The 26371-nt window shown below is 43.7% G+C and overlaps 1 protein-coding gene across 6 annotated transcripts in view; it reads left to right on the top strand.

Annotated features, from left to right (window-relative positions):
- Positions 1 to 3517: 3517 nt before the first annotated feature.
- Positions 3518 to 26371, top strand: part of dym (dymeclin) — a 438871-nt gene continuing 416017 nt past the window's right edge. For 4 of the 6 annotated variants that reach the window (XM_059649745.1, XM_059649765.1, XM_048533408.2 and 1 more), the window contains exons 1-2: positions 3518 to 3634; positions 20428 to 20624. In XM_059649745.1, coding sequence (XP_059505728.1) covers positions 20485 to 20624 — 140 coding nt within the window. In that variant the 5' untranslated portion in view covers positions 3518 to 3634; positions 20428 to 20484. The other 2 variants (XM_059649750.1, XM_059649748.1) reach the window with 2 other exon arrangements.

The raw sequence follows: 26371 nt of genomic DNA on the forward strand, positions 1-26371 counted from the left end.
CAGAATATATCAACTGCACTTCCCTCATCTACACACCTAGCTATTTCCCTAAAAATACCTTCCAAATTTGTCAGACATGATCTCCTCCTGACAAAACTACGCTGAGTACCTTGATTAATCCTTGACTCTCCAAGAGGAGTTTAATTCTGACCCTCAAATATTTTCCAAGAGTTTCCCTATCACTAATACACTAATGTCAGATTCACCGGGCTGTTGTTTCAAAGTTTCCAACATATTACTTGCCCTGCCATGAGTAATTTGTGTTCATCAGTTAGTCATTGCTAATGAATTATAAATTAATACAGCGTATTCCTCTCCAAAGGTTTTGGGACTGCCAATGAACTTTCTAATAGAGATGAAACAATACACTACTCATAAAATGTACAGGTGTTAAACAGTATCAGCTACTGGCACTTGCTCTTTTCACTGCTAGAAGGTCTAAAGTCGTAGTTTCCAACATTAACTACACTTCAAAAGTTGCAGACTTGCTCACTGAACTGGTATGTTTGATTGCAGATGTTTTGTCACCCTGCCGGGTAACATCGTAGCGTGCCTCCACTGAAGCATTGGCATTCTGTCCTGCTTGTTATTTATATGCCTCAGTTTGCTGGGGTGGTAGGTATTACGTGGAACATTCTTTGCTCCAGTTCTATTCCAGCCCCCACTCACAACTCTTTCTCCAATACATCGATGATATCATCAGTGCTGCTTCCCTCTCTTGTGTAGAATTGGAAAACTTGATCAATTTTGCCTCCAATTTCCACCCTGACCTCACTTTCACCTGGTTTATCTCTGACTTCTCCCTTCCCTTCCTCGACATTTCTGCTTCCATTCCTGGGGATAGACTGGCCACTAATATCCATTATAAAACCACTGACTCCCACAGCTACCTCGACTGTTCATCCTCACACCCCACTTCCTGTGACTCCATCCCATTCGCTCAGTTCCTCCGTCTCCGTCGCATATGTTCAGATGAGGCCAACTTCAACAAGGGAGCCTCTGAAATGTCCACCTTCTTCCTCGACCCAGGTTTCCCCAGCTCCATTGTTGACAGGGCCCTCAATCGGGTCGAACCCACCTCTCACACTTCCGCCCTCACACTTTCTCTTCCCTCCCGCAGCAGCAATAGGGTTCCCCTTATCCTCACCTACCATCCCACCAGCATCCACATCCAGAAGATCATTAGATGCCATTTCTGCCACCTCTACCAAGATGCCACCACCACACACATATTCCCCTCCCCTCCCTTGACCATTTTCTGCAGGACCGTTCTCTTCGGGACCCTGGTCCACACTTCCTCCACCAACCAACACCTCCCCACAGTCCTATGGCACTTTTCCCTATAACCGGCAAAGGTGCAACACCTGCCCATTTACCTCCTCCCTCCCCATAATTCAAGGGCCCAAATATACCTTTCAGGTGAAGCAACCCCTGCACTTCCCAGAATCTAGTCTACTGCATCCGCTGCTCACAATGTGGTCTCCTCTACATTGGGGAAACAAAGTGTAGACTTGGCGACGCTTCACAGAACATCTATGTTCTGCTCGCAAAAAAGACCCTGAACTACCTGTTGCTTGTCACTTCAATGCACCAACCTGCTCTCTGGCCAACATCTCTGTCTATGGCTTTCTACAGTGTTTCAGTGAAGCCCAACGCAAGCTGGAGGAACAACACCTCATTTTCCACTTGGAGACCCAACAGCCGTCCAGACTCAATACTGCATTCAATAATTTTAGGGCCTAAACTCTCCCATGTCCCAACAACCCAGCCCACACACCAGGCCTTGTTACCACATAGCCTGCCACTACACACCCCCTGTTGTCAGTCACTAACAGTCCCCATTAGCAACTATTCACCCTCCCAGCCTGATCGTTAGCAAATCCTTTGTCCGTCCAACTGTCTTTCTCTCTCTTTGGGCTCTATCTTATCATTTACTTCCTACCCCACTCACCTCCCTATTTTCATATAAACTGACATTTTCCCAGCCACCATCCGTTCTGAGGAAGGGTCACTGGACCTGAAATGTTAACTCTGTTTTCTCCTCCACAGATGCTGTCAGACCTGCTGAGCTTTTCCAGCAACTTTGGTTTTGTGGTTGGTATTACTTCTGGTTCTTTTTTTCAGTGGTTCAAGTGTTTGTTGATGGATTTTGGTTGGAATGCCAGGCTTCCAGAAATTCCCAGGCATGTTTCTGTTTGGCTTGTGCTTTTATGGATGGGTTGTCCCAATCAAATTCATGTCCTTCTTTATCTGTGCACATTGAGACCAGTGAGAATTGGTCATGTATCTTGGGGCAGCACTGTGGCTCAGTGGTTAGCACTGCAGCATCACAGCACCAGAGACCCAGGTTTGATTCTAGCCTCAGGTGACTGTCTGTGTGGAGTTTGCACATTCTCTCAGTGTCTGCGTGGGTTTCTTCCAGGTGCTCCAGTTTCCTCCCACAGTCCAAAAATGTGCGGGCTAGGTGGATTGGCCATGCTAAATTGCCCATCGTATTCAGGGGTGTGTGGGATGCTTCAAAGGGCAGTGTGGACTTGTTGGGCCGAAGGGCCTGTTTCCACACTGTAGGGAATCTAGTCTAATCTTGGAGGCTACTTGGTGTTCATGTATCCTTTATTGTTATTTTGTTCCAGTTTGGCCTATGTAATGTTTCTCATAATCCCTGCATGGTATTTTGTATTAAACAATCCACTGTTATGTCCATGACAGACGACAACAAGAAGGCACAATATGGCCAGACGCACTAATCATCCCACCATGCATCAGAGACATTTCAGAGATGACCACAAGACTACTCAGACCCCTAGGTCTCAGGGTAGCCCACAAACTAACAACCGCCCTGCAGCAGCTACTGACGAATGTAAAGTAACCCTTTTCCACAACCAATAAAACTAACGTAATATACAAAACATTCTGCAAGTCTGAAACCTCATCCACAGCCTGAGCTACAAATCTTCTCAAAAACTTTAAACGCTTCAAAAGTATTTAAATGGAACATTAAATGCTGGAAATGTTCAAGAGGTGAGGCATCAATCGGGAGAGAAAGGCAGTGATAATGGGAACTGCAGATGCTGGAGAATCCAAGATAATAAAACGTGAGGCTGGATGAATACAGCAGAGAAAGGCAGTTACCATTTTTCTCTTCATTGATGGAACCTAAATTGCTGAGTGTTTCCTTTAAGACAATCCCCTCGTCCCAGGCACGAGCTAGCCAGGAATGCGAACAGTTCAACTTCTAGTCTTTTGCATCAGCAGTGTCTTCCGGTTGCTGCAGTCCTGCTTTGGCAATAAAACACTGTGCTCGTGAAAGGGGTCATATAAACGAACGTAAAAAGTTCTTTTTCAGTCACCTCAGTGCAGCAACATAAAGAAGAAAGCGGGTAGAGGGTAGAAACTGAAAGCTGCAAAAGGAAGGCCAGCCGTTGAAGGGAAAACTACAATTCCCAGAATGCATGGCGTCTCCCACCCAAAACGGAGACTTGCGCACGCTCTGCCACTTTGAGACAGTGATGCAGATGATGTGACGTGGATAAGTCAGTGTGGGTGGGCGGTTGGCGCAGTGCGCGAGCGTTTGGCGTTTGTCTGTTGGCGGATTGCTCGTCTGGACAGGCCACGGGACAAGGTAGACAAGCAGGCGAGTAAAAACCGTTAAAACAGGACAGTACGCGTGCTGTTTTTACACTGACCCGAGGCTGGTTTGAGTGTACAGGCACTGAGGTTGTGAGTTCTCTCAGCGTAGGCCTCTCTTCAGGAGAACTCAGCAGAGATCGCACGATTTGTATTTCCCAGGTCCCTTAGAATGTTGATTGGCGCGGAATAAAGTTGGATGTAATACGCTGAAGGTAAGTTATTTAAGTGACAACATCAACGTGCATTTTTGGCGCAACCTTAACCTGGACATGCGTCATAAAGAACACCTCTCCCAAATAAAACGTTGACATGTAATTTTGGGAACCTATAGAATATATTAAACTATATGCAGTTTCTCGTTTTATTTTTCTTGCGTTGATGCAGTACTAAAAACAGCTTTATTATATAATCTGTCAACTCTCTCCCTGAAGTTGTAGATAAGTAGAATAATTTTTCAGATGGGACGCTTTTACTGATTTCATATCACTTGGAAAACTGTCGTGCTGTATAGCTGATGAGAAACAAATGAAAGCAGTGAAGTTATTTACAGCCTGGGCTTAATTGACCTTTTGAGAATAGTAGGGCAGGTGACAGAAAGGACTTTCTTCAGAATTATCCTGTATGTGTTTATCCATTGAGTATGCTGATAAGTCAGGAAGATTCTCGTTTTGTAGAGTCAGGAATTTTACATCATGGTATGAGGCCCACCTGCCCATTGTGTACACACTAGTTATCAAAGATCTCTCCATTCTCATGCCGTGTTCCAGTACTAGGGTTGTAGCCTATTATGTTATGGCACTTCAAATGTTTATATAAATACATAAATATTTTGAGAGTTGCCATCTCTGCCACTTCTTTCTTTTTAGGTAGTGTGTTCCAGATAGCCATTGCCCTCTGGGTGAAAAATTTTTCTCAAATTCCTTCTAAATCCCTCTGCACCTTCCCTTAAAACTATACCCTGTGGTTATTGACCCCTCTCCTAATGGGAAAAGGTTTGTCCCTATTTAATCCTTTTGCTCCTCAGCTCTGTACAGTTCCATCAGTCCCGCCCCCCTGTCTTTTCACAGCTGCATAGCTGTAGTTCAGGCAACATACCAGTGAATCTCTTCTGTACCTTCAAGTTCATTCATCTTTCCTATAGTATGGTGATCAAAACTGCACACAGCACTCCAGCTTGGCTAACTCATGTTATGTACAGTGGCATCATAACTTCCTGGCTCTTGGAGTCAGTGCCATCACTGATAAAGGCAAGTATCCTTTACGCTGCCTCACCCATCTTATCTACCTGTCCTGCTGCCTTCAAGGATATATGAACATACACACAAGGTCTGTCTGAGTAGTGGAATTCCAGGCAGACATAATCAATGTGTACTCCTTGCTTCGAGTCCTCCTGAAATGCATCACTTCACGTTTTTTGGTATTAAATTCCATTTGCCACCCATTGTATTGTTCCACCCATCTGACCAGCGCATCTATTTCATCTTGTGGTTCAAGGTTTTCCTACTCACTATTTACTATGCCATCAATTTTCACATCATCTGTAAATTTACTGATCATGACTGTTACCTTGGTCTGGATCCCTAATGCGCACAACAAACAGCAGGAAACCTGTGGTACACCACTGAACTCAGATTTCTAGTCACACAAACATCTTTCCTCCATCACCCAATGCCACCAAACCAGCTTTGGATCCAGTTTACCAATTGCCCTAGAGATAATGGGAACTGCAGATGCTGGAGAATTCCAAGATAATAAAATGTGAGGCTGGATGAACACAGCAGGCAAAGCAGCATCTCAGGAGCACAAAAGCTGACGTTTCGGGCCTAGACCCTTCATCAGAGAGGGGGATGGGGAGAGGGAACTGGAATAAATAGGGAGAGAGGGAGAGGCGGACCGAAGATGGAGAGTAAAGAAGATAGATGGAGAGAGTATAGGTGGGGAGGTAAGGAGGGGATAGGTCAGTCCAGGGAAGATGGACAGGTCAAGGAGGTGGGATGAGGTTAGTAGGTAGCTGGGGGTGCGGCTTGGGGTGGGAGGAAGGGATGGGTGAGAGGAAGAACCGGTTAGAGAGGCAGAGACAGGTTGGACTGGTTTTGGGATGCAGTGGGTGGGGGGGAAGAGCTGGGCTGGTTGTGTGGTGCAGTGGGGGGAGGGGACGAACTGGGCTGGTTTAGGGATGCAGTAGGGGAAGGGGAGATTTTGAAACTGGTGAAGTCCACATTGATACCATATGGCTGCGGGGTTCCCAGGCGGAATATAAGTTGCTGTTCCTGCAACCTTCGGGTGGCATCATTGTGGCAGTGCAGGAGGCCCATGATGGACATATCATCTAGAGAATGGGAGGGGGAGTGGAAATGGTTTGCGACTGGGAGGTGCAGTTGTTTGTTGCGAACTGAGCGGAGGTGTTCTGCAAAGCGGTCCCCCAGCCTCCGCTTGGTTTCCCCAATGTAGAGGAAGCCGCACCGGGTACAGTGGATGCAGTATACCACATTGGCAGATGTGCAGGTGAACCTCTGCTTAATGTGGAATGCCATCTTTGGGCCTGGGATGGGGGTGATGCCCTAGATTTGATGAGCTTTTGGCTACTTAATCAGTCTGTATTGAAAGACCATATCAGCAGGCTTAATGAAGTCCATGTTGACTACAGTAACTACACAGCACTTGCCTGCACACCTACTTGGCTCCTCAAAAATTTCAGTTAAATTTGTTTGACATGAAATCTTGTTCACAAAGTCATGCTGACTATCTTTGATTTATCCTTGGCTCTCCAAGTGAAAATTAATTCTGTCAGACTTTTTTTCCAATAGTTTTCCTACCCCTGATGTTAGACTCACTGCTCTGTAGTTTCCTGATTTATTCATTGCTTTTTGTTGTCCACTGGTATCACTATTATGGCCAGAGGGATTTAAAATGTCAGACCCCCTGCAGTTTTACCCCCTGCCTCCCAATGCAGCCTGGGATGCATCTCATCAGGACCTGAGGATTTATCCACTTTCAGGCCTGCTAAAAATGATCATGCTTTCTTTCTGTCTATGCTAATTTGTTCAAGTATATCATAATTACCCTAGGATTCTTGTGGTGCAGTGATAATGACCCTACCTAATTACCATTAGGCCCAGGTTCAAGACCTGTCTACTCTAGAGCTGTGTAATAATATCCCTGACAGATTGGTTAGAAAATATTGATCGCAGTAACTGTCCCTGATATCTATACCTACATCATTTGAGTCCACAGTTCTGCCAAGCCCTGTATTGTCAGGATGGGGCCTGAATTGGAATTGGTACTATAGTTTATGGAGGGAAAATTATAATAAAACTATAAGTTTGAGTTTTATTCTTGATCACTGTTTAATCACCCTTTCTCTCTCTTCAAGATGCCAAAGCAGGATTGAGATGAGTTTGATGTTTTCTGTGGTTGAATTGCCTACTGATGCTCAGAGGGTTTACGTGAATAATGTCTGTTAAGACTCTCCTAGCATTATTTTGATGCTACAATAACATTGGAGATGACAAATCATGTTGGTTAGTTAATTGACCTAGAAACATCGCATATTTCTGCTAATATTTTCTAATTGCCCTTTTGAGCCTTTTCTGCTATTCATTATGATCATACCTGATCACCCAACTCAGTAGTATTCTCAATTTTTTTTCCCATGCTCTTTGTTCACTAAGTGTTTATTTAGCTCTGAAGAAATGTTCAATGTTTTGGCCTTGTCTTTCTATGTCAGAGAATTCTGCATGTTCACTCCTCTGTGTGAAGAATTTTTCCTCATTTGAATGCTAATGGCCTTTTCCCTGGTTGTCTACCCTTACAAAGGAAATTTCTTGAATGCTTGGGGAGATCAGGATTAGAGGTCCAAGCTGCTCAGGGACTAACGAACTGCCAGATTGATTTCCAGAGTATCTTGATGTCCTGTGTCACATGGTGCTTTGACCAAAAAGGCAATAAGTTCACAGTGTCATTGCAAAATCTTGGAGGCAGGTTGTCACTCGTGGGGAGTGGAGAGGAATAAATTGGAGAGGTGGGGTGAAACTGTGCTTTGAGTTTTACTTTAGGATGTCTGTCACCAAGGAAATGCTAGTCAAAAGAGAGATTTTGTCATGGAAGAGCTGGATATGGAACCGAAAGTGGAAGAATTTTTGAAAGTAGTGACTTATTTGCTGCGGCAATGTCCCCAGGTGGTGATGCTATGCTACTTGATCTTGTCAAGCATGGAAAGTTGGCATACCTGCAACATCTGTGGGAACACCTCTGTCCACTCTAGAAAGGACACAGTGCCTTAGGATGTGTGGTTATGACTTTGTAAACCACAACGATTGAACAATTATTAAGGGATTTCCCTGCTAAGTGTTGTGGGAAAGGTATTTGCTGATGTTGCCCTTATCAGGTTGTAGCTGTCGGTTCAGCATACCTATTCTTATTTCCAGTGTAATTTCAAAACTGGGTGTTCTGCCATGAACATAATTTCTTCATTTGACAGCTGCAAGAGAAATGCCCTGAACAAAGGACGCTATATTATAGCATTCATCAGTGTCGCCAATGTATTTGACCTTGTAAGTACAGAAAAGCTATTTCAGCTGGTGATGAAAATTGATTGCCTGCCAGAGCTCCTCAATGTGATCTTCCGTGACAACTTGATGACTAATGACAGCCAAACAGGCAAAATCAGGACCCTTTGAGATCGGAAATGGGCTGTTCTGCCCCTGGCATTGGTATATTCTTCTCTTTTCGAAACTATCCAATCCTTTCAGTTCAACTTCAGAAGGTGCTTACATATTGGAACTTTTGGAAAGCTGTTCAGCTTTGGCCACCTGATAACAATCAACTGACAGCTGTCTTTTGAGAATTTCTGTCTGCCAGTGAAGCCAACTATCCTTCCTTATCAAGGAACATCCTAACAGGCAAATGATCTTGTGTTAATGGGAGCTGCAGATGCTGGAGAATCCAAGATAATGAAATGTGAGGCTGGATGAACACAGCAGGCCCAGCAGCATCTCAGGAACACAAAAGCTGACGTTTCGGGCCTAGACCCTTCATCTCATTATCTAGGCAAATGATCTTGATTCTTTTATTCTTTGTAGAGTTTGTTTGACCATCAGCATCGCACAGACGAATGTCATGATCCAGATGTTGCCATGCTGCTTTCAATCAGCATTGCAGTCTGAACACCAGAATCAACTATGTTAACGCTTCTGCATTTCCTCTGGTACCAAATGCTCTCTTTGAAATAGTGAGACCAAAACATGTGACGTAAGACCAATTGCATATAGAGTCATAGAGCTGTACAGCATGAAAACAAATCCTTCAGTCCAATTTGTCTGTGCTGACTGGATATCCTAAATAAATCTAGTCCCATTTGCCAGCATTTGGCCCATATCCCTCTAAACCTTTCCTATTCCTGCACTTATCCAAATGTCTTTTAAATGTTGTAACTGTACCTGCAATCCACCACTTCCTCAGGCAGTTCACTTCACGCACTAACCACTCAGTTTAAAAAGAGAAGTTGCCTGCATGCCATTTTAAAATCTTTCTCCTCTCACCTTAAAAATATGCCCCCTAGTTTTGAACTCTCCCACCTTGGGGAAAAGACCTTTTCCATTCAGCTCATCTATGCCCCCCATGTTTTATAAGATTCACCTTCTATAATGTCCATCCTTCAACCTCCTACATTCCAGTTAAAAAAAAGGCCCCAGCCTATCCAGCCTTTCATTTGATTAAACCCTCCATTCCTGGCAACATCATGATAAATCTTTTCTGATCCCTCTCCAATTTAATAATATCCTCATATAACAGGGCAACCAGAACTGTCCTGCACAGTCTCAACATGATGTCCCAACTCCTATACTCCATTCCTGCACTGCACCTTCATGGATAGTAGTGGCTGTGTGTACTGAATGTCAGTCATTGGTGGAGTAAATGCTCGTGGCTATGGTACCAATCACATGGGCTGCTTTTTGATAGATGGTGTCAAGGTCCTTGAGTGTTGTTGAAGCTGCAACCATCCAGGCAAGTGGGGGGCAATCCATCACATTTCTGACTTGACCCTTATAAATGGTGGACCAACTTTGCGTTATAAGGAGGTGAGTTGTCCATTGCAGTATTCCTTGCCTCTGACCTACTTTTGTAGTCACTAAATTTGTATCCTGGGTCCATTGAGCATCTGGCAACCCCCCCGCCCGCCCGCCCAAGGATGTTGATAGTAGAAGATTAATTGATGATGTCATTGAATTGCCAAGGGCCAGTGTTGGATTGCCTATCTGGCAGTTATTGGAGATGGTCTTTGCATAACATTTGTCTGGCATGAATATTATTTGCCACTTTTTTCAGCCCAAACCTGGATATTGACCAGTTCTTCTTGTATTTTGAGCATGGCTTGCTTCAGTAATTTGAGGAATCACAACTAGTGCTGTAAATTGTACAGTTGTCAGCAAATCCCGCCACTTCTGATCTTATAATGGAGCCAAGGTTATTGACGCAGCTGATGTCTGGGCCTAGAAGAGTACCCTGAGGAACTTCTGCAGAGATTTCCTAAGCTGAGATGATTAACTTCAGTTAAACAACCATTACCATCTTCCTATGCCACGTGTGACTCCAACCAGCAGAGAGTTTTTTTTTCCCCTGATTTTCTTTTTTATTTGGCTAGGGCTCCTTGATGCCACAGTCAGTTAAATGTGATCCTTAATGTCAAGATCTGTCTTTCACCTTGCCTCAAATTTGCCTTCTTAACTTACATGGCAAAACATTTATGAATTCTGTCTAAAATGGCCTTAAATGACTGAGCATTACAGGCCTTTGAGGGCAAAAATTCTTAAAAACACACTGTCCTTTTGAGTGAAAAATCTTCAGCTCAGCTCAGTCCTAAATGCGGGTTCATTAAGAGAATTGTGGGCTAGTTCCGGAAGCACCTGCAGACTCTGGCAGGAATTTTAGTTTGGGCTTGGTCAGCATATGGTGGCGGTGGTAAGGACACAGGTGATTGTTGGGGCTCATGGTGGTGTTGGGATGCCTGTAGGTGTTGGTTTGTCAAAGGCGGGTAGGGTTGTGGAGGGGGTAGTGGTCCTTGTGGGGCAGAGGGATGCCTTCTCCAGTCCTCCTTGTCTTGCTCATCTGTGTTGTTACTTTGGAACAATATCGGCAATCCAGATATGTCAGGAGGTACCTCCGTTTTTGTTTACTTTTTCTTTTTCATCAATTCGGCCTGCCGCTCTAATTCCTGTTCTCTGTTTCGTCTTTCCCTTTATAGCCTTTCTTGTTTAACCTTTTCTCTTTCATTCATTTCATAATCCTCACACTGCAGCTTTAAAACCTCCTCAGGTTTTTGGTTTCCCTCATTATCACAGGTGCTAATCCACATGTGTTATCCAACCAACTGGTCAGTTTTGCTTTCTCAGTCAAATCCTCAGGTCTCTTTCTCCAGGATGACATTAAACCCTTCCATTTGCTTCCCATGTTGCCTTTTCCAAATGGCCTCTTCAATTTTAATACATTGATCTACATCTCACGTTTTCCCCCTAATGGTCAATTCTCATTTTCCAATTTTTTTGCTCAGGCACTCCAGTAAACATCTGAGTCGCTCTTCATCCTTTGGGTTTTCGCAACACGTTTTATATAACGGGGTCCCATCCTCTGACTTATCCAAAGTTTGACCCATTTTAACGCTTCAACTTCTTACTTATCTCTATATACTAGTCCAGGGTCCTTGGTGTCCACACCCACTTCAGGGCCCTGACCTTCGCGTGGGGCATTTCGCCTCTTAACAACCGGTCGAAGGTAGTGTGGTTGAGACAGACACTGTAGTTATCGTTTTACCTTGGGTATTATGTTCCAGGGACTTGAACCCTGGTACTGGAGGACTCTCCCCTCCGAATTTCACGGGGACTCTAACCTCCCTGCCGAATTAGTTTATCAATCTGTACTGACCTGGGTACTCAAATCCCAGTCACGGGGGGATTGTAACCTCCCGGAATTAGTTTATCATAGCCCTGGGGGACTCTAACCACCAGGCATAGGATCAATCGGTGTACAAGATCATGAGTTGTCTCAGGGTTCTGTCAGTACAGAGCCACGTAGGGACGAAGGGTCGCACAGGTGGTAAGTTAGTGAGAGAGACCAAAGTGAATCATACCTTGTGGGCCTGTCTGTCCCTCATCACTGATACTCGAACGATCACTTATTCAGTCCTCCACACAAGACCTCTGTACATGTTGGAACCCTGCTCGCTGCGCCAAATGCTAGGTTCGTTTTTCAGGGACCCTCACGGACTTGATGCAAGAGCATGACACTGACCTGGTTGCAAAAACACATTCCTTTATTATTAAGCAAGTACAAGCTGCGGCGGATTGCTGTACGCAACCCGGCACAGCTTGCTGAGTATCGTGAGTGATTCTCCCCGAACAGGGAACAGTCCCGCTTTTATACCCTTGGAGTTTGCAGATACATAAACAAGTACTACATCTGAGAATAGAATACAGCTTTGATCGTCACAAAGTGTATGATAATGACAGGATGTGATTTCAAGTGTGATAACTACCTGGCTTGATCAAAGGTCACTGACCTGGCCTTCTCAGCAGGAACAGGGGTAGGCAGCAGTTTGGGTAGCACCATAAAAATTAGAGCTTAATGCCATTTGTTTTTACAAATGTTTCATACCCCTACAGACGTTTCTCACACAACCCTATTAGGGCAGGAAGTTGACAGTGTTCATGTACCCCTGTATGAGGGGCATAAAATTCATGGGATGTTAATCCGTTAACATCTCAAAAGGTGGGTAAGACTAGGGAGAAGCCCAAGATATTTTCTAAGTATATAACGGGAAAGAGGATAACCAGGGAAATAATGGAACCTGTTACATACCAAGATGACAATCTGCATAGAGCTGGAGGGCATTGGTATTGTGTTGAACAAGTATCCCACATCTGAGTTTCAATTCTAACCTTGGATAACTGACTGTGTGGAGTTTGTATGTTCTCCCCATGTCTGCATCGGTTTCCTGTGGGATCTTCACTTTATCTCCCCTAATCCAAAGGTGTACAGTTTACGTGGATTGGCCACGCTATATTGTCCTGTAGTGTCCAGGGATATGCAAGTTGGGTGGTTTCGCCATTGGGATAAAGGGGAAAAGGTGGTGGGGTGGGACTGGGTGGAATGCTTTTAGGAGCGTTGGTGTGGACTTGATGGACCTAAATAGATTCTATCGGCAAAGTTGCCAGGTGTGATGAGGTTACTGGGGAGAGTGGAGCAGATGAGGGAGTCACAAATGAGCTGTCCCTATGAAAGTCAGATGGGGGTGGGGTAGGAAATATCTCTTTGGTCGTAGGGCCAGATTGTAAGTGGTGGAAAATGATGTGCTAGATGTGGTGGTTGCTGGGGTGGTATGTCAGGACCAGGGAGATTATGTCTTTATTTGAATTGAGGGGGGTGGTGTTTTAAGGACAGAAATGCAGGAAGTGCCAGACATGTGATTGAAGGCATTTTTGGTCATTGGTGGGGGGCAGTTGCGGCCTTTGAGATAGGAGGACATTTGGGATGTCTGGGATTGGGATGCTCTACCTTGGAGGCAGAGGAATTGGGATTAAGGGAGTGCATGCTTGCAGGAGGGTGGGTGAGTGGAGATGTAGCCCAGGTAGCCGTGGGACTTGGTGGGTTTGAATATTTAGGAGTTTGAATGTTTTGGAGTCCAGTATGACTCTTTATATCACCTAGGTAAGTTTAAACTACGTGATATGAAACTGAAATCTACTGAGCGTTTTTGATGCCTAGCATTTTCATTTCATTTTCTGGCGGTAATTTGTTATTGGTGGGATTTGAATTTGTGACCTTTGTTTGTCCGCTATCATAACTAGTGCATTGACGTAACCGTATGACCTTCCCACTTAGACTGTTACCCTGAAGAAGATGGCTTATACTTGAGACAGTTCTTTTATCCTGGCAACCTAGGATGTAGTTCTTCTGTGAGAGGCAAAGCTATCAGAAATTCTCAGTTGACCATGTGACCATCATGGATATTATCAGTTAAACCTGATGCTTTCATCTTGGCTTTTGAGTTACAAGCATTGGGCAGCTGCTTTTTCAATTCGTGCAGGGGCTGCACGAGATCTTGCCCAAACCCTAATCATTATTGTGTTACCTTCTTGAACTGCTATGGCTCATTATGAAGGGAAAGATAGGGCTTTCCTTTCTTACTCTCTCACCATACCTCGCTCAACTTTGTTCCTCACTATCCTCTCTCTGTTTTAGGCATATTGAGACCAAAACCAGCTTCCTGCATCTCCAGTAATGTGAATGTAAGAAGTTAACAGCTGGTCCATCAAACCTTCGCCATTGTTAAGATGGTCAGCCTATTGAGACTAAATGTTGCCGTCCCCTTCCCTGCAATTGCCGCATCTAGACCCATCTAAACAGGCAAATGTGCACACGTAATTGAACTCCTTTACTGTATTCACTAAGGGAATCAAGGGTTATGAGAATAGGCAGGAACGTGGAATTAAGGACAATTAGACCTGCCATCTCATTGAATGGCAAAGAAGATTCAGAGGGTTGAATGGCCTGCATCTTTTGGTATCAGCTTTGCCATTGAATGTCAAGGGGTGATGGTTAGACTGTCTCTTATTTGGGGATAGCCATTACTTGGCATTTTTGATGGCCCCTGTGTACAAGTTTTATTGGGTGATAGCAAAACTGGATTGACCTAGTTGTGATGGTTTTTCCAGACATGAAGACATCAATGTCTGGTTTGACATGAGATTTTTTTGAACAGGCATGTGATGAAGTTGAAAAATGTGCAAGCCTACAGGTAGGGCGAAAAGAATATGGCCACCATAGATGGAATGGTCTCCTTGTGTGCTGTTTAATTAAGTGAAATAACCATTTTGAAACAATTACAGCTGTGGTTGTATGTAGATACAGATGAGAAAAAAAATCCATAAAATTAATAGTATTGTGTATATATTTGAAATTCCGCTGCACCTGGTAACAACACCAATGTAAAAGTATGTCAGTCAGTGATTGGTAAATGTGTATAAATGGAGGAGTATGTTACTGACAGTAAGATGGGAACAACCTACTGATGATTCAGATAAAGGAACTGCAGTAACCGATTCTGTCCAGTATGTTACCTGTCAACTTCAGGAGGAAGATTTTGGAGAGACTGACCAGAATGTTACGTAAGCTTTGCACAGTCAGGGAGGACTGTGGCGAGGCACAATCGGCATGAGTACGTGGTTTGGGGAATTTGGAGGCAGCATGGGAGTTTGATGTGGAGGGGAAGAGGTGCATTTTTCTTGTTTATTTATCTCCTTGGCTCATTGCTTGTAAGGTTTTTTAACAGGAAAAGTTGAAGCCCAAGATCAGGAGTTCAGCACAAAAGTGGCATGACAGGCAAACTTAAGTTCATTGGTAGCTACTAGTTTGAGTATCAATTCTACGTTACTTAAATTGAAGGTAAATAGAAGAAATATTTACAGGTTACCAACCAAAAGACCAGTAGGACTTGGGAGGAAAAAAAATTAAGTTAAGCAAGAAGTAAACAAAATAAAGATGCAGGGCCAGGTGATGTGTCTACCAGCATGATGTGGGAACTGACAGAATCCATTGTGGTTTGTAGTGATTACGTCTGTAGCAAGTGTTAATTGTTTGAGGAACTCTGGCTCAGAGTTGGAGTCTGAGCTTTGAATGCTACTACATAAACGAAGCGGGGAGTCAGCTGGATGCTGTGTTTCAGGAAGTCGTCATGTCCCTTAGATTAACTACTTCAAATTCGGCCAGTGATCAGGGACAGTAGGGTGTGACTACAAATGAGGTAGGTAGAGGACTCTGGGAGGTAGTGCTGAAGGAGTCTCAGCCCTTGGGGTTGTCTAACAGATTTGAGATTCTTGCTCCCTTTGTGGGCGAGAGTACGGGTGTAGGGAGAATGCGCAAACTGGCCATAGGACTGTGGTACACCAATCCATTCAAGAAGTCAGAGAAAAGAGGAATGTGTTTATAATCGGAGATTGCCTGTTCCCCAGAATAACCTATGACCTCTATGACCTGGAAAGAGAGCCCTGAAGACTGTGCTGCCTGCCTGATGTCAGAGTTCTGGATATCTTGTGTGTAGCAGAGGATCTTGGGCTAGGAGGGGAAAGATCCAATTGCCCCTTGGTCTGTGTAGGTACAAATGCTATAAGGGGATGGAGGCTTTGCTGAGGGAATATGAGCAGCTAAGGACTAAATTATAAAGCAGATCCAAAAAGATGGTAATCTCTGGATTATTACCTTAGTCATGAACAAATTGGCACAGGGTCAGCAAAATCAGAGGTAAACACATGGCTTGGTGTGGAGGGAAATGTGTTTGAATTCATGAGATATTGGCACAAATACCGGGAAGGACAGAGCTTTTTCAATGGGCTGGTCTCTACCTGAATCATTCTGGGACCGAAGTCCTGGCAAATCGCATAACTAGGACTGTGGATAGGGCTTTAAACTAAATAGGAGGTGGGTTCAGTTGCATGGAAAATTTATGCCAAGGGTTAAAGCAGGGGAGGCAGGATCTTTGCAGTGAATATAGAACTGTACAGCACAGTACAGGCCCTTACACCCACTATATTGTGCCGAACTTTTACCCTAAGCCTAAGGTCTATCTAACCTTCTCTTTCTGCAGTCTTCCCCCCACCACCACCCCCACTACCACCACCTTTATGCTATCATCCAAATGCCCAGTAGCCACTTAAATTCATCTAATGAGGCTGACTCCACTACCCTCTCTGGCAATGCATTCCACGCTCCTAGCACTCTGAGTAAAGAACTTACTTCTGACGCCTCCCCTATATCTACCTCCACTCACTTTAAAACTATGTCCTCTCGTAATAGCTCCCTCCGTGTTCTGTCTATATCTCTGATCATTTTTTACATCTCAATCAAGTCACCTCTTATCCTTCGTTGTTTTAAAGAGAAAAGCCCTAGCGCCTCAACCTTTCCTTGTAAGACCTTCCCTCCATTCCAGGTACCATCCTTGTAAATCTCCTCTGCACCTTTTCCAACGCTTCCACATCTTTCCTGTAATGAGGCGACTAGAATTGGCCACATCTGGAGTACTGTGTCTGATACAAGGTTTTGTATAGCTGGAGCATAACTTAGCAACTCTTGAACTCAGTACCTCCATTAATAAAAGCTAACAGGCCATATACCTTCTTAACATCTCTATCCACCTGGGTGGCAGCTTTCAGGGAACTGGACATGAGCCCCAAGATCCCCCTACTCCTCCACACTGCCGAGAATCTTTCCATTAACCCTGTATTCTGCCTTCAAGTTTGGCCTTCCAGAATGAATCACCTCACACTTTTCATCCAGCTCTGCATCCTATCAATGTCCCTTTGTAGCCTAGAACAGCCCTCTGCACTGCCTGTAACGTGACCCACCTTCGTATCATCCGCGAACTTACTAATCCACCCTTCCAAACCTACGTCCAAATCATTTACAAAAATCACAAATCAAAGAGGACCCAAAACAGATCCTTGTGGTACACCACTCGTAATTGAGCACTGTTGAATATTTTCTGTCCACTACCACCCTTTGGCTGATCCTTACAAGACAATTCTGAACCCAATCTGCCACATTTCCCCCTAATCCCATGCCTGCTTACTTTCTGCATGAGTCTACCATGGGGAACCTCATCAAATGCCTTACTTAAATCCATGTATATCACATCCACGGCTCTACGTTCACCCATGTGTTTGGTCACCTCTTCAAAGAATTCAATAAGGTTTGTGAGGCATGATCTTACCCCTCTCAAATCCATGCTATCACGAATCAAACTGTGCCTATCCAAGTGAACATAAATTCTAACTCTGAGCCCTTTCCGATAATGTCCCCACCACTAATGTACGACTAACAGGCCTGTAATTTCCGTGGTTGTTCCTATTCCCGTTTTTGAACAAGGGAATGATGTTGGCCACTCTCCAGTCTTCCGGCACTATACCCTTGGACAGTGAGGATCAAAAGATCATCTCCAAAGGCCCTGCGATCTCTTCCCTTGCTTCCCATAGAATCCTTGGATAAATCCCATCGGGCTCATTCCATCGGGGGACTTATCTGTTTTGAAGTTCCTCAAAATTCCTAGTACATCTTCCTTACTAACATTGACCTCCTCTAGCTGACCAGCCTGTTTCACACTGACCTCCTCTACAACCAGGTCCCTCTGAGTTGTGAATACCGAAGAAAAGCATTCAGTAAAGACCTCTCCTATCTCTTTAGGCTATGTGCAAATCTCTTTTATAATCCTTAATCAGCCCTACTCTTTCTCCGGTCATTCTCTTATTCCTCATGTATGTGTAAAAAGCCCTGGGGTTATCCATGATCCTGTCTGCCAAGATTTACTCATGCCCCCTTATTGCTCTCCTAAGCCCTTTCTTCAGCTCCTTTTCTAGCTAACTTGAATCCCTTTAGAGTCTTTGCTGACCCTTGTTTCCTAAACCTTACGTAAGCATCCTTCTTCCTCTTAACTAGTTGTTCAACCTCTCTTGAGAACCAAGGCTCCCTCACTCGACCACATGTTCCCTGCCTGCGAGGGACAAACATATCGAGTATGCATTCCTTAAACAATCTCCACATTTCAATAGTGATCTTCCCTGACAGCATCTGTTCCTATTTTATGTTACCCAGTTCTTGCCTATCAGAATTATAATTACCACTCCCTCCCCGTTACAAACCTTACCCTGCTGTATGTACCTAACCTTTTCCATGACTATTGTAAAAGTAACAGTTATGATTAGCACCACCAAAATGCTCTCCCATCAACGGGTCTGACACTTGGCCCGGTTCATTGCCAAGCACCAAATCCAAAGTGGCCTCTCCTTGTATTGGTCTCTCTACATACTGCGTCAGGGATCCTTCCTGAACACACTGGACAAAATCCACTCCATCTAAACTGTTACAACTGAAAAGTTTCCAGTCAATATTTGAAAAGTTGAAGTCACCCATGTCTGCAACCCTGTGACTTGTGCACCTTTCCAGTATCTGCCTCACAATCTGCTCCTCCACTTCTCTGTCACTATTAGGGGGTCTGTTTTAAAAAAAAACCAACAAAGTGACAGCTTCTCTCTTGTTCTGGACCTCAACCCAAACTGACTCTGTAGACATATCATTCTGGAACTGCCTTTCAGTAGCTGCTATACTAGCCTTGACTAGAAATGCCACTCCCCCGCCTCTTTTACCACCACACCTATTTCTTTTAAAGCATCTAAATCGTGGAACTTCCAACAAACATTCTTGTCTCTGAGTTACCCAAGTTTCTGTAATGGCCACAATATCCTGGTTCCAAGTACTGACCCAAGTTCATCTGCGTTATTTCTGATACTTCTAGCATTGAAGTATACACAGTTCAAACCATCCTTGCGTCCACAGTAACGTTTCATCAACTGCATTTCTTTCTTAACACCCTGTTGTCTGTTGGAAGGCTGAATACTTCCTCTGAATTACAAATCTTTACCACCCCGTGCCAATCTAGTTTAAACCATTCCTTATAGCTTGAGCAAACCTCTATCCCAGGATAATTGTGCCCTTCCGGTTCAGGTGCAACCCGTCCTTCCTGTACAGATCTCACCTTCCCAAGAATGGGTGCCAATTATCCACATAATGGAAGCCCCCCTTCTTATACCAGCCCTGTAGCTACATGTTTAGCTGCGCTCTCCCTATTTCTTACCTTGCTATCACGTGGCACTGGTAGTAATCCAGAGATGATTACTATCTTTTCCTGGGCTTCAGCTTCCACACTAACTCCTTGTACTTGTTTTTCACATTCTCAGCCCTTTTCCTAACTATGTCATTGGTACCAATGTGACCCATGACTGCTGGCTGCTCACCTTAAGGATTTTGAAGACACAATCCAAGGCATCACGGACCCTGGCACCTGGGATGCAACATACTATCTGTTTTGTCTCATTTGCGTTCACAGAACCACCTGTCTGTGCCTCTGACTATTGAACCCCCCAGTCCAGTTGCTGTCCTATTCTCCCTGTTTCCTTTCTGAGCCACAGAGCCAGATCCTGTGCCAGAGACCTGTCTGGTGCTTACCCCTGGTAGGTAGTCATCCCCCGCAACAGTATACTTATTGTTGAGGGGTAACACCGTAGGGGATCCCTGCACTGACTGTTTCCTTCACTTCCTTTTGCTTACTATCACCCAACTGCTTTCATACTTAGGGGTAACTATGTCTCTGTAGCTCGTTTCTATCATCACCTCAGTCTCCTGTATGTGTTCATCCAGTTCCCTAATGCAGCCTTTGAGGAGCTGGAGTTGGGTGCACTTGCCACGGGTGAAATCAGCAGAGTCACTGCTGTTGACTCTTACCTCCCACATCCTGCAGGAGGAAAATTGCACTGCCCTGACTGCCATCCCCTCTTAAATTTAACTTCCCCGAAAGATTTGTTAAAATTAGAGAACAACTTACCCTTTTATTCTTAGGTTAGAGGAGGTGGAAGGGTGGGAGACACCACTCTTGTGGGGTCTTGGGTTTTGATTCCGCCCAAACAATATTTCCCAGGGGTCCTCTCGCTCCCGGTCTCCTCTTCCTCCTCTGCTGCCAAAAATGAAGGCCCCAAAGCACTAATGGTAAGTTATTATACTCGCTGCTTACCTTCCCAGTAGTTACCTCACGCACACTCCTGACTCCCATCACTGATCAAATAGAGGCTACAGACTCACGAGTAAATCTTTTAAACTGAACCACTTACCTTCTAGTTTATTCCAAATTTGGATGAGTAATGGAAGCAAATGGATTGTTGATGCATTTTCTGTAATCAGTCTATGGTGTTTTCTTTCCAGGTTCATATTAAAGCAGTGATGGTGTAAATTGAACTGGGCCCTTTGCACAAGTGGGAGATGGGAGCAAATAGCAGCAGCATTGCTGAGCTTGCAACTAACAGCTATCTTCAACGTCTTGCTGGCACAGAAACCATATCAGAGAATGATCCATTCTGGAATCAGCTTCTATCATTTTCCTTCACCACACATACTAATGGGTAAGAAAGTTGTGGACCAATATGTATGCATATTACTGAATGTTAATAAACCAGAAAACCTGCAAGATTCCTAATGTGTCTGTTGCTGACATTTCAGTGGTCAATTAAAAATTCCAATGCCCCCTAATTTTAACATGCAAATTATATTGCCTTTTTTGGTCAATTTAGTTTGTTTTGGCAATTCCATTGTAAACAATAGTGAATATAGTGTGATCAAACTTGATAACAAATTAATTTTGTTTTGTTCTCCCTGATCTGTGGTTTTTGTGTGAACTTGGCCAGATCTCTGTTTATTTTGGCCAAGGCTGTGGTCGAAAGACAAGTGACTTAGCCCAGAAAAGCTAAAGGTGGAAAAGCATTGTTCAGTAGCTTCTCAAACTTGAAAGGATGTGGCATCTGAAAGTCCTGTTCCTGTATCTTGATCAACCTTCTCTGTTACCACATCAATTAACTAAATCATGCTAGCAAGACATTATTATTTTAACAAGCTTGCACCTGAAATATGCGCTTTTAATTCTTCCAGGTTATCTTAGCGTTATAGAGACAGACCCTTCCATCCAACTCATCTGTGCAGACCAGATATACTAAACTGATGTGGTCCCATTTGCCAGCATTTGACCCATATCCCTCTTTTCTTCCCTTTTAACCCTTCCAATTCATGTATCCATCCAGATGCCTTTTAAATATTGCAGGTGTACCTGCCTTCACTGCTTACTGCAGCAGCTTTTTGTATACAGGCACTGGCCTCTGTGTGCCCCTCTGGTCCCTAGTAAATCTTTCCCCTCTCACTTTATACCTATGCTCTGTATTTTTAGACTCTCGTATCTCAGCTATTCACCCTGTCCATGCCTCTTATGACCGTATAAGCCTCTATAAGGTCACCTCTCAGCCTCTGAAATGCCAGGGGGAAAAAGCCCCACCTATTCAGTCTCTTCCTAGACCTCAAACCCCCCAACCTGGCAACATCCTTGTAAGATAACAAAGTGTGGAGCTGGATGAACACAGCAGGCCAAGCAGCATCTCAGGAGCACAAAAGCTGACGTTTCCGGCCTAGACCCAGTCTAGGCCCGAAACGTCAGCTTTTGTGCTCCTGAGATGCTGCTTGGCCTGCTGTGTTCATCCAGCTCCACACTTTGTTATCTTGGATTCTCCAGCATCTACAGTTCCCATTATCTCTGATACAACATCCTTGTAAGTCTTTGTTAAACTTGAAAGAGTTAGAAATTTTCCTATAGTATGAAGACCAGAAATGAATGCACTATTCCAGAAGTGGTCCAACCAATGTCTTGTACAACTGCAACATGACATCCTGACTCTGATACTTAACACATTGACCAATGAAGGCAAGCGCTAAATGCCGCCTTCACCTGTCTACCTGCAAATCTACTTCCATGAAATTATGCACCTGCACCCTGGGTCTTTTTGTTTGGCAGCACGCGCCAGGGCCCTAGCATTAACTGTATAAGTCTTGCCCTGATTTGCCTCACCAAAATGGAACACCTCATATTTATATAAATTAAACTCCATCTGCCACTTCTCAGCCCATTGGCCCATCTGACCCAGTCCCTATGTGCTCTGTGATAACCTCCTTCACTGTGCACTACATCATCAATTTTGGTGTTTTGGTATATACCTCCTATATTCACATCCAGATCATTTATATAAAGGATAAAAAGCAATGAACCCAGCACTGATCCTTACAGCACATCATTGCTCCAGTCCCCATGAAAACGACTTCCAAAAAATGGTTTCTGTCAATTCTGTTCAGTTAACTGGCCTGTAATTTCCTTTCCTCTTCACTCCCTATAACATTAGTAACCCTCCAGTCCATTATTTTGTATTCATTCACAAGGAATGCTGGGTAGGCCAGCATTTATTGTGTATCCTTAATTGCCCAGAGGGCAGTTGAGGGTCAACCACATTGCTGTGCTTCCAGAGTTGTATGTAGGCCAGATCAGGGATGGTGGAGGCTGGCTTAATTTCAACATTTAAAAGACATCAGGAAAAGTATAGGAAAGTTTAGAGGGTTATGGGCCAAATGCCGGCAAATGGGATTAGATTAATTTAGAATATCTGGTCAGAATGGACGAGTTGGATCAAAGGGTCCATTTCCATTCTGTACATCTCCATAACTATATGACATTAGTGAACCGAATGAGTAGTTCTTTTCAATCAACAATGTTTTCATGGTCATTGTTAGACATTTAGTTCCAAATTTTTACTGAATTCGCATTCAATTAACTGCCATGGTGGGATTTGAATCTAGTTCCCCAGAACACTACCTGGGTCCCAAAGTTAATAGTCTAGCCACAATACATCGGGCTGTTTCCTTCCCTAATCCCTGAGCACTACTTCGGTGTTCAGTGAAGATTGAATGATTATGACCAAAGCCACTCTATTTTTATCCATGTTTCTTATAATGAATACGTTCCAGATCCAGGTACCATACCAATTCTCAGCAATGAGCTTTATAACATGTATTCTGTCCACAACTTACTTTGTTTCTTTTGTTATTATCTTCAAATTATCTGCCTCCATTTGTAAAGTGCACATTTAATATTTTAAATGTGTCATCTATCTTTAAAGATAATCTTCTTTTGGATACTTAATGGGAGAAACTTATTCCCTGATTAACTGCTTACATTTGTATAAGACCATAAGATACAGCAGCAGAATTAGTCCATTTATGGCAGACTCAAAACAGACACCATTTGATCTCAACTCCAGTTCTCCTGCCTTCCCTGTTTAGCCCCTCATCTCCTCACTAATCAATAATTCACCTATCGCCATCCCTAGTAGACGTAATGATTTGGCTCTCACAGATTCACCATCCTCTGGCTGAAGAAATCCTCTTTTTTTTAATAATGTAAGTTCCCTTCACTCAGGCCGTAGTCTCAGGTTCTAGTCTTTCCTGTTAGTAGAAACAACTTCTTCATGCCCACTTTATCCAAGCCTGTAAATATTCTGTAAGTTTCAATGAAATACTCTCCCCTCATCATTCTAAATTCCATTTTGTACAGATCCAATCCTCAACTGTTCCTCATATGGCAAGATCTTCAACGCCAGGATCATTCTTGTAAACCACCTCTGCATCCCCTCCAACACCAGCATATCCTTCCATAGAAACAGAGCACAAAACAAGTAATTTTCCAAGTGCAGTCTGACCACAGCCCTTTAACAGTTTAACGTATGATGAACGGCTAAGGATCCTGGGATTGTACTCATTAGAGTTTGGAAGGTTGAGGGGAGATCATAAACTTACAAGATAATGTATGGCTTAGAAGGGGTGGACGCTAGGAAGTTGTTTCTGTTAGGCAGAGGGACTAGGACCTGTGGGCACAGCCTTAAAATTAGAAGGGGTAAATTTAAAACTGAAATGAGACGACATTTCTTCAGCCAGAGAGTGGTGGGCTTGTGGAATTCATTGCCATGGAGTGCAGTGGAGGCCGGGACTTGGATGCCTTCAAGGCAGAGATCGACAAATTCTTGATCTCAGAAGGAATCAAGGGCTACGTGGAGAGTGCAGTGCAGTGAAGTGGAGTTGAAATGCCCAACGCCATGATTAAATAGCGGAGTGGACTTGATGGGCTGAATGGCCTTACTTTCACTCCTATGTCTTAGGGTTTTATGGTCTTTGCAGCCTCAGCAGTACATTGCTGCTGTTGTATTCTTGTGAATACTAACATTGCACTTTCCTTCCAAACTGCCAGCAGAACCTACATGTTAACCTTGAAAGAATCCTGTACTAAACTCCTAAGTCCCTTTGTCCTTCAGATATTCAAAGCCTTTCCTCACTTAGAAAATAGTCTTTGTCTCTATTCCCTCTCCCAAAGTATATAAATGCACATTTTCCCACACTGTATTCCATCTGTTGCTTCTTTGGCCACTCCCCTAGCCTGCCCAAGTCCTTCTGCAGCCTCCCCGCATCCTCAACACTACGTGATGCTCCAGCTATTTTTGTATCATCTGCCAACTTAGTAATAATGTCCTCAGTTCCTTTGTACAGATCATTAATGTATAACATGAGTCGTTTTGGCCCCAGCATTGACCCCTGTGGAACTACTCTAGTCACCAGCTGCCATCCTGGAAAAGACCTCTTATCCCTACTGTTTGCATTCAGCCAGCCAGTCAGTCAATCCTCTATCCATTCCAGTACTTTGCCCCTAACGCCATGGGCGCTCATCTGGCAGCTTCCTGTGTGGCACTTTGTCAAAGGCCTTCTGGAAATCTAAATAGAACTTGTTCACTGGCTCTCCTTTTGGCTAGCATTCTCATTACTTCTTCAAAGAATTCTAACAGATTTGACAGGTCTGATCTCCCCTTGATCAAGCTATGCTGACTCAGACCTATGTTACCATGCGTTGTCAAATCTTCCGCAATCTCATCCTTAATGATGAATCTTGGTGACAACTGCGGTTAGGCTAACTGGCCTACAATTTCCTGTCTTTTGCCCCCCCCACTTCTTAAACTGGGGTGTTAGATTAGCACTTTTCAGTCCATTGGGACCCTCCCTGACTCCAGTAATTTTTGATAAAAAAGCTTGAGTTGAATTTAATGTTGCGTGCACATCATTTCTTGGAACATGTCTTTGCCTCCTGTATTAACATTTTTAGTTGCCTCCTGTATTTTCTGTAATCTCCCTGATTTGTTAAATAGATCTAGCTCCTGATGTTTAGTATAAGCCCACCTTTTGTAGCATTCTTTTCTCTTCTAATGTGTGTTATCTTTTCTTTTTACAAAGGAGTAGGCTTAGTTTGTACTTTAAATATATCTTTTTGTGAATCCTGTCCATTCTTCTGTTACTGTGTTATCCTGCAATCAACTTTTCAATAGATATATCTGTTTGTCCTTCTTAAATTGCTGAGATTAGATGTTTTCCAGCTCAGCATTTTCACTGTCGATATTTTCTATGCACTACTACTTCTAACCTAATTACGTTGTATTAAACTGTTAGCTGGATGATCTTCAACTCTAACAGTCAGTTAACCCTACCTTTTTTTTCCCTCCAGAGCTAGGTGCAACCCTACTGCCTGCCTTGTTGGACTGGAGGAATACTGTTTGAGAATAAGAGATAAACAAGATGTGGAGCTGGATGAACACAGCAGGCCAGGCAGCATCAGAGGAGCAGGAAAGCTGACATTTCGGGTCTGGACCCTTTTTGAAAGGCCCAGACCTGAAACATCAGCTTTCCTGCTCCTCTGATATTGCCTGGCCTGCTGTGTTCGCCAAGCTCTACAGCTTGTTATCTCAGACTCTAGCATCGGCAGTTCCTACTATCACTGTTTGCGAATGTTGTCCTGTGCAAATATCAGAAATTCTTCTCTTCCCTTATCTTTTGCACTGCATTTTCACGGTCTAAATTAGGGCAATTAAGGTGTCCTAGTATTACTACTGTATTTTTGTTACTTACCTTAGAAATTTGTTGACAAAGTTGTTCAACTAACTCCTCACTGATTGCAACTATATGTTGGCAGTTTTCTTTAAAAATGTAGCAACTCCTCTCTTTTTCAATTTAAGCCAGTTGGATTCCAAATGTGAAGGACTTTCTATTTAGAACTGTAACATCAACCTGAATTGTTCCTCATTACATAGTAACCCTGAATATTAAGAATCCACTCCTTTCCTGTGCTGCACCATGCCTATGTTAATGAGAACACGTCATTAAGGAGATGGAGGTAGATGCAGTTTTTAGAGCTAAGTGGATCAAAGGTTATGGGGTGAAACCTGAGGTTACTGAGTTGGATGAT

Source organism: Stegostoma tigrinum, chromosome 1, assembly GCF_030684315.1.
Source record: "Stegostoma tigrinum isolate sSteTig4 chromosome 1, sSteTig4.hap1, whole genome shotgun sequence".
Classification (NCBI taxonomy): Eukaryota; Metazoa; Chordata; class Chondrichthyes; order Orectolobiformes; family Stegostomatidae; genus Stegostoma; species Stegostoma tigrinum.